Below are 11,943 nucleotides of genomic sequence, written 5' to 3'. Positions count from 1 at the left end.
CCCTGCTAGCCAGCCCTGGACTCCACCCCACTCCCCACACACATGGCTCTGCCACGCCTCCAGTCCTCACATAAGCTACGGTGCCAGGCCTTTTCTACCCAAAGGACTGTCATGTCATGGTGCTGTGTCATGTGGACCATAATCATTCACTGACTAGGCTGAGGCCAGAAAACTCATTGCACTTGTGACCTACCAGATAACCCAGAGTTTGCACCCAAGTGCTCCTGGGGGTGCCTAGAAGCTGGAGCTGGCTCAGATCTCTGAGCAAGCGGAGCCAGTCGCTTGGCTGAAAGTGGCTGGCCTGATTGGAGCCTGAGGGATCTGTTTAACCCCAGAGCAGGAATAGCAGCAGGGCAAGATTCCCCGCAAGCCACCCCTATGCCTCAGCCCTGCCCCTCTGTGGGGGAAATCAGCCTCCAGGGCCCATTCAGGCCTTAGCCTCTTTGTTCAGAGGGCTAATTAGCATGGGGTGGCTTTAGAGGCACAGCCACCTGACCCCAAGGCACTGGCTGAGGCCATCCTCCTCCAGCCCCAGCTCTGGGGGCGAGTATCTGGGGCACCTAGAGCTTCAGCCAGCCCGTGGCCAACTCCCATGTAAAGTGATCTGAGCAACTGCTGAGCTCTCCCAGCTGGACTGAACACAAAGGGGGCTGCTGGACGCAGACAGGCCTGGTGGTTCTCTCTGGTTCTCCACCAAGCTATCGGCGCTGCCTAGCATCACCACTAGGGTTCTCCATGATGGCGGGCCGCTCTCTGGGCCCCAGGATACAGGCACCTGCCGGGAGCTCAGCCACCTGCCCCACCCCGCCGCTGACACCGGCTCCTTTGTGACGCAGCAACTGCCTGCACGTGGTGGAGCCGATGCCCGTGCCGGGGAACGATGTGGAAGCCTACTGCCTGCTGTGTGAGTGCAAGTACGAGGAGCGCAGCACCACCACCATCAAGGTAAAGACGGGCTGCTCGCGCCCCTGCACCACACGCCCCCGGGCAGAACCGCAAGGGCTGGACATGGGACAAAGGAGATTGCTCTGGGGGCCTGATGCCTGTTCTCCATGCAATGGGGGAGGAAGGGATTCCTCACCTGGATTCTTTCTTGTTTGCCAGTTTGGGGAGGGGCATAGTAAAGACTTTCCACATCCCTTCCCCACACCCCTTCTTCTTATTAGCTGTGGTCTGGGGATGACGACACTGACTTCCTCCCCTGTGTGAAGGTTATTGACATTGGGAGATGGAGCAAGGTGCTCAGCTGCTGTTATTGTTGTGAGTAGCTGTGAGGTAGCTTGGGAGGCTGGCCAGGCTCCTCCCATGGCCCCCTTCCCCAAACACCGCATCATTCTCCTCCTCCCTGCCGAGCCCTCCATGCAAAGCCCCCTGCCCTCCTGGTTCCTCTTTCCTCCCCGAAGAAATCAGCCCAGCCTCACTCCCCTCCACTCTTATCACCAGCCCGCTCTGGCCACCCCCAGGTGTCTGCTCTCAAGCCTGCCAGCGGGTGCAGAACACCCACTAATTTTTCCCCATGGGTGCTTCAGCCCCAAAGCACCCACAGAGTCAGCACCTATGACTGGCAGAGAGGCTGGGATGGGAGCCCCAGTGCACCTCACTGAGGCATTACCAGCATTGAGGCATTGTGCATTCAGCACAGCAGGGGCCCCTCTAGCCTGGTACCTTGGCTCCAACAGTGCCCCTGCCCTCCATCCCATGGATAGTTATGGCTGGGGGGGAATATTTCCTCCTGAGCCCATCAGTCAGTGGGTTGGCTTGGGGAGGAGGCTGGGTGTCCCCCCCCAGTCCTGCAATCTCCAACCGACGGGCCCAGAGCCCCTTTTGATGTGCCCACAGATCATCATCATCATCTACCTCTCGGTGGTGGGGGCGCTGCTGCTGTACATGGCCTTCCTCATGCTGGTCGACCCCTTGATCCGGAAGCCAGATGCCTACACCCAGCCCCTGCACAATGAAGAGGAGAACGAGGTCAGGGGGCTGCGGCGGGTGATATGGTGGGTGGTGGGCATGGTAGGAGAACCTAGAGGAGGAGAGAGAGCAGGGTTAGCTCCTGGGAACGAGGGCAGGCAGACACCAGGGGTCGTTATAGCTGATGTTTCTCATCTCCCATCCCACCTGGGTCTTGCTGGGGCTGGCACTTTTTACATGCCAACTAGAAATGTGGAATTTTTTGTTCTGTTTTATTTTTTAAATCCTGGATCTTGGTCCACGCAGTGCTCTGAAATGTGAAGCCTGTGGCTGCAGGTTTCCCAGGGCTCAGAGTAGGCCTGCCCAGAGAGGTTAGCAGGGCAGTTTTGTGGTCCTGCCCATTTGCAAATTGGATTGATTTTCATTTGCTGAATTGTGGATCAGACCCAAACAAAATGCAAACTGCTCCCATCTGTGTGCAGCCCTGGTGACCCCCACCTAGCAATACCCTTCTAGAGGAGTGCAGAAGGAGGGTCTTTTGGTGAAGGCCCAGACAGCTCTGGGAGGCAGGAGAGCTGCATAGAGGAGCTGACAAAGCTAGAACTGGTGCCTTTTGACTCTGCAGGGGTGCCAAGGGCTGCACCCCAGACCCCCTACTCCAGGGACCCCTCCTGGACCAGGAACTGCACTCAGGCCACACCCGTCTTTGACAGATCCCATTTGGTTGCATTTTAGGGATCAGCAGTTGATTGGGCCTTTGTGCTGATGGGCCTCAGCTGGGCCATTGACTTTCCCTTAACGTCCAGTCCCACCCTGCCTGCTTTCACTCACGCCTCAACCCATCTTATGCCGGGGAGGGGGTTGGTGGTTTTTTACGCTGTCCCCACTACCAGGCCGTGTAGTGTTTAATCTTTTCCCTGCTAGATCCCTGCATCCATATAGTGCCCCCTGGGTGAGGGAATGCGTGTGCCCCATTATTACAATTGTTCTTCCTTTTGGAAGTGACTTTCTAAGCCAGGGAACGCCCAGCCCTGAGCAGCTCTGACCACTGCCCTGCCCCTGTCTTGCTCACCATAAGCACGGGCTTGGTTTTCAATTGGCTTGGGATGTTTCCCACGGTAACTTCCTGGCTTTGCGTATAAGCCAGGGAGTGATGTGAGGATAAAGGACCTGCTACTGCTAGTAGCTCAAGGAGATCTCCTTTAGCTCTGGTGGATTTTAGAGAAGGATCAGCACGTGTGAGATAGGCAAACTGCTATCATGTCACACGTGGTCTTGCTGCCACACCTCTGTCCAAAAGCCACTGGTCCTCTCCTGAGCCCAGCTCTGGACTCTTCCATTGACTTCCGTGGGGATTTTAGAGCAAGGGCACCAGGATTAGGCCCTGTATATCCTGCCTTGTCTGTCGCCCCCCCAGCTCCCATTGCTTGAGGCCACCACATCCCAGCCCCCAGAGGAAACGTAGATGAAGCTGGTTACTAGTGGGTGGTAATGGTAGTCCAGGTGGCAGGGGGAGTGGAGCTGATGCACACACAGTGCTTAGCTGTAATGAGCTAATTGTAGCCCTGGCTCATGCTATAACAGAGATGCAGGGGGCGGATTATGGGAGGTAGAACGACCGGCTCTGGGACCCAACATTTCCTTTAGGTGTCAGTTGTTTGGAGCTGCTCCGTAAGCCAGGACCATGGTGCTGGACACTAGATGATCCCTTCCCAATCAGTGGAGCTTCTGGGCTGAAGTTATCATGGCCTCTAGGAGCCACCCTGGCTGCAGTCTCCAGGCCAGCTCAGTCCTGAGCAGACTACCCAAACAAGGGCTGGTCCAGGAGGCTAGCAGCTGCCATTTCACTGCCATGGTGAATTCCCAGGTTCTAAGGTCAGGCCCTGGCTCCCAGGAGCAAGACGAGGCAGAGAAATGGGGCGAGGCAGCCCCCTTGGCGGGGTGAGCCATCTCAGACCCTTCCAGACAACGCCTTCTGGGTTTCCTAGACAGCCACCCTCCTCAGCCAATGGCCTGGTTACTACCAGCAGGGGCACAAGGAGGATAAGGAGGGGACAAGGACAGGGGAGAGAGAACAGCCATTGAAGGGATGCTGGCGAGGCCTTGAGAGGGGGCAGAACGTGCTGTATCCTGGGTGCTGAAAGCTCCCAGCTGCCCTCCGCCGGAGGTGAGTCTCTTCCCCCAGGCTGGCTGACACTGTATCCGCCCAGCCATGCTGAGCTCTGCTGTGAGACGCTGCGTGTCACCGGCGGCACTGGACATTCACCAGTCACGATCCCAGCCCTGCAGCGGGGACGGCCCTAGGGGTGGATTGCGTGCAGCATGTCTGGGCCCCTCACCTCAGTGTTAACAGGCCCTGGAGGAGCCCACCCTAGGTTAGGCAGAAGATTACCAGGATATGGGGCCTTAAGGAGTCAGGCAGGGGAAGAGTTTCGACCCCAGGCCATGTCGCTGATAGCTGAAGGCAAGCCACAAGCTTGGCTCCCCCTGCTGCCCGTTGTACCCCTAGAGCACAGCCTGCTCTTCAGTGAGGCAGGGGAACCCAAGGTGAACTTTGGGGAGAGCCCCCTTCCCTGTCCTAGCCATGGCAAGGGACGGTTCTGCAGGACGAGATATGCCCCAAGTGCACTTGCCCAGGGAAGTCTGGTGTCCCTGCAGCCGTTGGTGTTGATGGGTCCTTCCTCGCTGTGCCTGCCCCTGTGCCCTAGGAGAGCACCGCTCAGGAGCAAGATGAAAGACACCTGCCTTCCTTTCAACCGCCTGGCAGGCTCAGCAGGGCCCCCTGCTAGCAGCTGGGTGCATCACCTCCCAGGGGATTAGCTGTAATCCAGGTGCCCAGACACTCTTTCAAGAGAGGAAGCCAGTGTGTTTGCTGAGACGGCATGTGTCACGTTATTGACTTGAACTAGGACCATATAGAACATGGTTGCAACCAAGGTCCTGTAGTGGCACCAAATCTTGTATAAAGGGAGGGGGTCAAATGAGGCATCTAAGACAAGATCATGGTTTGCTGGTTATGATTATGCTATCTGTATGCATGGATCATTTTTGTATTTAAAGTTATAAGTACTGTCTGTATTTCAAACTTTTGCTATGCTTCTGGGTGACACCCCAGACAAGTTGGTGTCAGCTCTGCCTAGCCTGCTTGATGGCCCATTAAGGGCCATAAGGACATGCGAGTACAAATGACCATTGAGAAATGGCAGATACCGTCTCAATCCTGCTTCATACCTCTTGGAGGACTGGGAACCAGATGGAGATGAGCATACCTTATAGCCTTTCCACCTATAGAAACTCTTTGTCTTAAGTTAAAAAATTACAGCAAAATGGAGTCTGGGCAATCGACATGCATACTTTGCTGAGTCCCTGCATACTTTTCTGGTTACAGGGCTGATGGCTGGAGCAGGGGCAGGGCTTTGGGGAAGAGGTGGAGTGGGGGTGGGCGGCAGAGCAGGGTGGACGGCACTGGAACAGGTGGCGTGGGTGACAGGGCAAGACGCAGGGGCGCTTTCGCTCGGCCACTCAGTGCACTAGGGGGTATCAGCTGGCCGACAATGGAGCAACAGCAGTGCGTAGAGAGCACTGGCATTTGGGGCAAAGTCCTATCCCAACTGGACTCCTTCCCAAGTCCTGGCCCCAGCCCTGCCTCTTCCCTGAGCATGCCATTCTCCGCCACTCTCCCAGCAGGCTTTTTGCAGGTAAAGAGGAGAGGGGCGGGGTGGGAATGCGGTGCACTCAAGGGAGGAGCAGGGAAGAGGCGGGCTGGGCTGGGATTGGGGAAGGAAGTTCCAAGTGGTGAGGATTTGGGAAAGGATTGATAGGGGTGGGGCAAGGGGTGGAGTCAGGGGCAGATGGGGGTGTCAAGCAGCCACTGGCGCAGGAGAAGTTGGTGGATGGCCCCTGCTGGCATGACCTATTCAACTGCTCGCAAAATCTTCATTAAAACAATAAGTGTCTAGGATTCATGACTGAACCTTCCCACGTGGGCCCCAGATGTATACCAGTGGAGTGATTCTATTGAGTCTGCGACAGCAAAACACTCCCTGTCCCGAGGTTTGCAACTCAGAGGACTTCATATCCCCCTCCTAGCCTGTTCCACTCTGCTGTTGTCCTGTGTTTCTCCCAGCACTGTTTTTGCCATAATCTGAACTGCCATTTCCCCCAAAAAACAGACACATGCTTCTTCTAACGGAGGAATGAAACACCAGATCTGAGAGAGAGAGTTGAGTGTTGTGTGTCTCCTGCTGCAACATGCTGTGTCTGACTGAACCACAGTGGCAGCAGATCAGCTGCTGTGGCTCAGAAGGGCCATGGTCATTGTACGATTTCCAGCATGCCCAAGCTGCTTTCATGAGGAGGAGAAACCTGGGAGGAGCTTAGCCCAACTCCTGTTGGCCGGGGAAGGGAGCAACTTGGAGAGCAACTGCTGGAGAGCATGAGGGGTCTGGCTAGCAAGTGGGCTGGACACACTCTCAGAGGACATCTGGATCTACTGGTGGGATAGCCCTTGTTGGGGGGTCCACCCCTCCTTCCTGCTGACATGACATCCTTCAGAGTCATGAGCAAAGCACTGAGCATGGATCAACTTTTGGTCCTGTTAGAGCAAATGAGATTTGGATCACTGGCTTAACCAGGACCAAAGCTGGGATGAGCAGCCACAGACTTCAACCCCTTCAGTGCTGGTCCTGCAGTTCCTGCGCTGCCATGAGAGCAGTGGACCATCAGATGGATCTGACACAGTGGTCTGAAGCCAAGGAGTTAATCACTGACTGATTTCCCCCCCTCACACACACACACCTTTCTTCCACACCGCTGCTCTGCTCCCTGCTAAGCTTGGCAGCTGTGCGGCCTTAGAAGCTGTGCCAGCTCAGGGCACTGCAAAGGATGGTACAGTTAGCAGGTGGCTCTCAGTGAGGCGAATAAGGCATGTTAATCCCTTATGAGGTATGTGGCAGCAGAGGAGAGGGGCCAGAAGCCCTTCAGGAAATCCCTCCAGGAACTGGGGAGCCATGCTGAGCTTCAGCACAGAGCCAGCCCCAGCATCTCCAGCTGCGGTTACAGGAAGTAACGCTTCCTTTTGATGGAGAGATTTTGTGCAAGTTCATGTGGCTGGGAAGGACCGAAATGCAGCAGCTCCGAGACACAGTGGGCAGGGGGAGATTCCTGGGAGGGGAGGGGAAGGGGTGCGAGGGAATGGAAAGCAAGAGGTCTGAGGGGAGGGAAATCAGCTCCGTCTCCCTCTACAGCTCTCCCAGCTAATCCTCAGGCTATTCCTTCTAGTGCCTGGTTAGAGGGACAGCTGTTCCCCGTGAGTATTTTTATTGGGGTTTCTCCTGACTCTGCTCCCTCTTATGTCCAGCATGCAGAGCCCTTGCTGGGGGAAACAGAAGGGGCTCAGGTGGAAAGTAGCTCAGTAACAGTACTGCTCTCTCATTCTCTCGGCCAGTCCGTTTCTGGGCAGATTCAGGATCAGAAACAGGCTGAGGGGGCTGTTTGGTTTGGTGTTTGAAAAACCTCATCAGGGAGCTTCACTGATTATACTGGAGTTACTCCTGGGTGAGTGGGGGGGATCAGGTCTAGGGGAGTTACTCCTGATTTACGTCAGGGTGAGTGAGAGGGGATCAGGATCTGCATTTAGTCCACTAATACAGGTTTGCATAATTCTTTAAGGCACTTTGATAACCCAGTGATGAGCATGATATAAATACCATTAGATATAAGTTCTTTGTCTTCCCCCACATTCGTACAGCACCTAGCGTAATAGGGCCTTTGGGCACTGCTGCAGCATAAATACTAAATGACAAGAGTGCATGGTTAGAACAGCCCCAATAGCTCAGCTGGGTATCAATGCAAGATAAACACCGAGAGCTATAACCTCTGGGCTACACCAGTTTACACCAGCTGAAGATCTAACCCTGTGCTTTGGCATGAGGAGCTCTTGCTCCAGTCCTTTCTCAGTGTCATGAATATAGGGGGAAGGGTAGCAACGTTTCTGTATGCTTGTTGCGTTGGCAGCAGTACGGATTGCGTTGTTTATCTCGGAAAGGGTTAAGCGCCTCAAATAACTATGGCACTGATTTCCAGGAGAGGACCCAATGGGGAAGAAGATACTTCAGATGTGGGGGTGTATTGAGGGGGATTTGTTTTGTTGGTCTGTTTGTGTTCCCTCTCTGGAGAGGAAAAGGCCAATTCCAGTACACTAGTCTCTCCAATACCATACTTCTGGATAATCCAAGCTTAACACCACAGAAACTGTAAAGTAGGGCAAGTGAATCGTGTTAGGTTCTCTTTGTCTGTTTTTGGCTGTTGTACATTTCCCTATGAGTAGTCATTCCGTCTTTAGTTGTGAAGCTTGAACACCAGAGGGTGATATCTTGTGATTTAAGATCTTTTTATTACCCATAAGTTACTTCCATCCTGGATTATTTTCCTTAATAAATAATAGTTCTTTTTAATGAAGTCCGTATTGACTTTCAGTGTTGTCGCATGGAGCAAGGTGTCTGGGTCTGTCTCAACATGGCTGTAGGCAGCCTGGTTTTGGTGATTATTTTTCAAGCGTCCCAGGAAGGGTTTTAAGGGTTTGTGGAAGGTATTCGCAAGGTGACCCTTCCGTCTGTAATTGATGTAGGTGTAAACGATCTTGGTTTTTGGTCGCAAACAAATATTCGGAGTTCTAAGTGAGGACTAATGGTGGCTGTTGAGTTTTGGGGTTGGGTATGAGAAGGTTTATAACTTTAGAGAGTTGGGTAGAAGTTGTAACTTAGGGGTGGTCTTTGTGTTAGGCTTGTCCCCACATCTTTACCCAGGTTGCGGTTTTAGTGGTTTTTGGGGGGAACTCGTGACACTCATGCTCTTTCTCTCTGAGTTTGGACCCGAAATCTCTGATCGGTGTAGTTACTGGATGCCTTTGTTTGAGATTTCACTCTGCAGATGTTTATGATGTGGGTTTGTGTGGGTTCCCCATCGCACAAGGGTATGTATGGGCCAATGTTCAGGCGTGGGGGTGATGCATTCACATATTGCAGTGTGGAGCAGTGACTCTAATGTGTGGCCTAAGAGAGGATGAGGAGCCTGATACCGGTGGTGGTACCATCCTATGGGTAGCTGCTCCGTTTAGTTCCCAGGTGCTTGGTCGCCTGTGCTTTTAGCATGGTGGGTCGTCCCAGCTTCGGAAAGGCCCAGTGTTGCGACTAGGAACCCCACCTTACCGGTGGCGTGATGAGTCTAATGGGGAGGTTGGGCACCTCTCTGAAAATCAGGCCCTCTCTCTGCAAGGAAATCTCAGTCCCGAAATAGCTCTTCATGTAAAAGTGTCTCCCAACGCTGAGCAGCTTTTTTCTGTATTAGAGATATCACTCCTCCACCCCACTCACCCCTTTGACCTCCGGTTCCTTCTCTTTGCATTGCAGGAGGCCCGCTCATTGGCAGCAGCTCCCACTCCCACCGGCGCCAGAGCCAACACGGTGCTGGAGAGGGTGGAAGGAGCCCAGCAGCGATGGAAGCGCCAAGTGCAGGAGCAGAGGAAGACGGTTTTTGACCGACACAAGATGCTGAGTTAGAGAAAGCCGGGCATGCAGTGACGGCCGCTGGAGACAGGCAGCTGCAGCGTAGTGGAGATAGGCCATGTCTATCTCACCCAATAGGACCCCCACAGTGTTTGTTTTGAGCCCTCCAACCCATTCTCCCCAGTGTTTCATAGAGCAGACAAGGCCAAAGTTCCTGCCTATGACTGTGCCCTCTGCCCCCTTTGCAGCCTAAGCCAGAGGCACCCTGAGCTTTGCCCAGCTGAGGGCCCCATTGACAACTGCCCTCAAATGGCCCCAAAGGAATCCTGATGCAGCCACTGTCATCCTTAATAAGGAGACTGGCAGAAACTACAGGTCCCAGCATGTACTGCTCCAGCTTTATTCCCCAGCGGTCATGACACAGAGTGCTGCATGCTGGGACCTGTCGGCTGTACCTCGGTGTTGAAAGTTGTGGCAAAGGTGGGACCCAGTTTTAGAACTCCCTTGTCTGCATTTGATGCTTGGTGTGTGCCGCTCTCCAGAAGTGTGTCACATGGCATGAAATAGCCTTGAGCAAAGGCATTGTAGTCACTGGGGAATCCCTGTCCCTTGCCTCTTCCTTTTAGCGGTTGTGTAACAATCTGCAGCCTGGAGAATTCAAAGAAAGCTATTTAATGAAACAAAGCTGGTTTCAGCCCATTCCTGGCTTACACAGGGAGACAGATACCTCAGCACATGGCTTCTGCCAAACTTGTTCGGCCGCTGTGCTGTTAAGACACAGAGCCCACTGGCCTTAGCTGAGGGGCTGTGAACCCAGAGAAACCAACAAGGGAGGCAAGCTTGTGTTTGTGCTGGATGAAATAAGCCAGTTCTGTACATATGAGCGCTTGGATGCAGCTTGTCCTCCCGTAGAGCTCATGTTCGATAGGAGGCGGTATTATTATTTATGGCTATTATTTACACTGCCTCACAGTTCTACTCCATGGCAGGGCACCAGACGTTCTACCAGGTACCACAGGGAGCCAGACTCTCCCCTGGGGTAAACGGGCACAGTTCCACTAAGGTCAGTAGAGCTACCTTCACTGACAGCAGCGGAAGATCTGCTCCCAGAGCCTTTTCTGTAAGGACGCCGCTCTGGACACAAGAGGCCTGGTTCTCTTCTCATGGGCACCAGTGTCAGGATTTGCACTGGTGTGAATGAGAGGAGAATCCAGGCCTTTGGATTCAGCTGCTGCTCTGATTTACTCTGGTGTAAAGCCGCAGTAACTCAACTGACGTCAGGGGGGGTCTCTCCAGATCTACACCAGCCAAAGTCTGGCACCTGAGCCTTCTGTCTAACTGAGCATTGTGAAAGTGTGTTGGGTACTAACAACCCAAGAAGTGGGGGCGGGGGGGAAGGCCTGATTATCATTTACACTGAGGCCATTTTACTCCGCTTTAGCCCTGCACAGTGGGGTAACACTTGGCTCCACTTTCAGGCCTGTTTACACTGGCAGAGTGAGGCACAGGGCCATTAGTGTCAATGAGACTTTAGAACAAAGGTTTCACTATGTTTAGCAGGTCTGGAAGCTAAGCCTCTCCTCTCTGGATCACAGAGCCCTGAACAGTTACTAAACATGCACTTTAGTTTCCGTAATGCATAGAAGAAACTGGCTGAGATCTTTGACTATGGTAAGTATTCCTGCGGTGTGTGAGAAAGCAGAGTAATTAATTGGTGTATTTATTCATCTGTTACTCCAATTTGTTTTCCCATCAAAAAAGTTTGCTAAGTGCTTGAGTTTTGTTATCATGTAGCATTGCTTCTTTAAACAGAAACAGAGATTGCTTCTTTAAACAGAAACAAGGGAGTGTGTCACTTGAGTGGCTTTTTTTAACTGGATACTTTTGCTGTGTAAGAATTAAAATATTCTATGCTAGGCTGCAGATACCTGGTTTTCAGAGCAAAATTAATTGTGGACAGGGGAGAGGAGAAAGTGGGGCAATGGGTGCTGTTGGAGGCTAGGGGAAGGAAATATAAATATCAGCTGAGCCTTATGTTAAACCTCTGCCCAGGCTCAGCTGATGTGCAGGGCTTACCCACTCAGACAATGGGATTCTCTGACCTGTGCTATGCAGGAGGTCAGACTCAGTAATCAGAATAGCACCTTCTGACCTCAGCATCTAGGCTGTTGGCTAAGGACCTAATCCCAAAATGTGCTGAGAAACTGCTTTGACTTCAGTGGTATCGGGGAGTGGGAGAATACTTCACAGGGGTACTTAGGACTGGATCCTGCAGAGGACTAACGAAATGTACGCTGTCAGCCAAAATATAAAGAGCCCTCCTGGTTTATTTTGGGCCTGCATGCCTGGATATCCCACAAGAAAACACAGCAAAGGTCTCATCAGTGCTTTTCTGGGGACCAGGGGTGATGGGCAGCCATGGCTTGGGGTTACACCAGGGATAAATATGGCCCCATACATTCAACAGGCTTTCACATCATCTTACTCTAAGGCTCAGGTGCACCTGTCTTTTACAAGGTAAATTTCT

The 11,943-nt window shown here is 53.0% G+C and overlaps 1 protein-coding gene across 1 annotated transcript; it reads left to right on the top strand.

Annotated features, from left to right (window-relative positions):
* Nucleotides 1–438: 438 nt before the first annotated feature.
* On the top strand, nt 439–11,227 carry TMEM9 (transmembrane protein 9). Its single transcript, XM_032793498.2, has 3 exons — nt 439–945; nt 1,840–1,971; nt 9,321–11,227. The coding sequence occupies exons 1-3, from the start codon at nt 862–864 to the stop codon at nt 9,468–9,470; spliced, it is 366 nt and encodes a 121-aa protein (XP_032649389.1). The 5' UTR covers nt 439–861; the 3' UTR covers nt 9,471–11,227.
* Nucleotides 11,228–11,943: the final 716 nt, after the last annotated feature.

The sequence above is a fragment of the Chelonoidis abingdonii genome, chromosome 4, assembly GCF_003597395.2.
Source record: "Chelonoidis abingdonii isolate Lonesome George chromosome 4, CheloAbing_2.0, whole genome shotgun sequence".
Classification (NCBI taxonomy): Eukaryota; Metazoa; Chordata; order Testudines; family Testudinidae; genus Chelonoidis; species Chelonoidis abingdonii.
Note: the sequence above shows the minus strand (reverse complement) of the source record. Positions and strands in the feature narration are given on the sequence as shown.

Coding starts and splice junctions, on each gene's coding strand:
- TMEM9 (XM_032793498.2), top strand. CDS start 862: ATGCCCGTGCCGGGGAACGATGTGGAAGCCTACTGCCTGCTGTGTGAG. Junction 946..1,839: donor GCAGCACCACCACCATCAAG/GTAAAGACGGGC, acceptor ATGTGCCCACAG/ATCATCATCATCATCTACCT. Junction 1,972..9,320: donor ACAATGAAGAGGAGAACGAG/GTCAGGGGGCTG, acceptor TTTGCATTGCAG/GAGGCCCGCTCATTGGCAGC.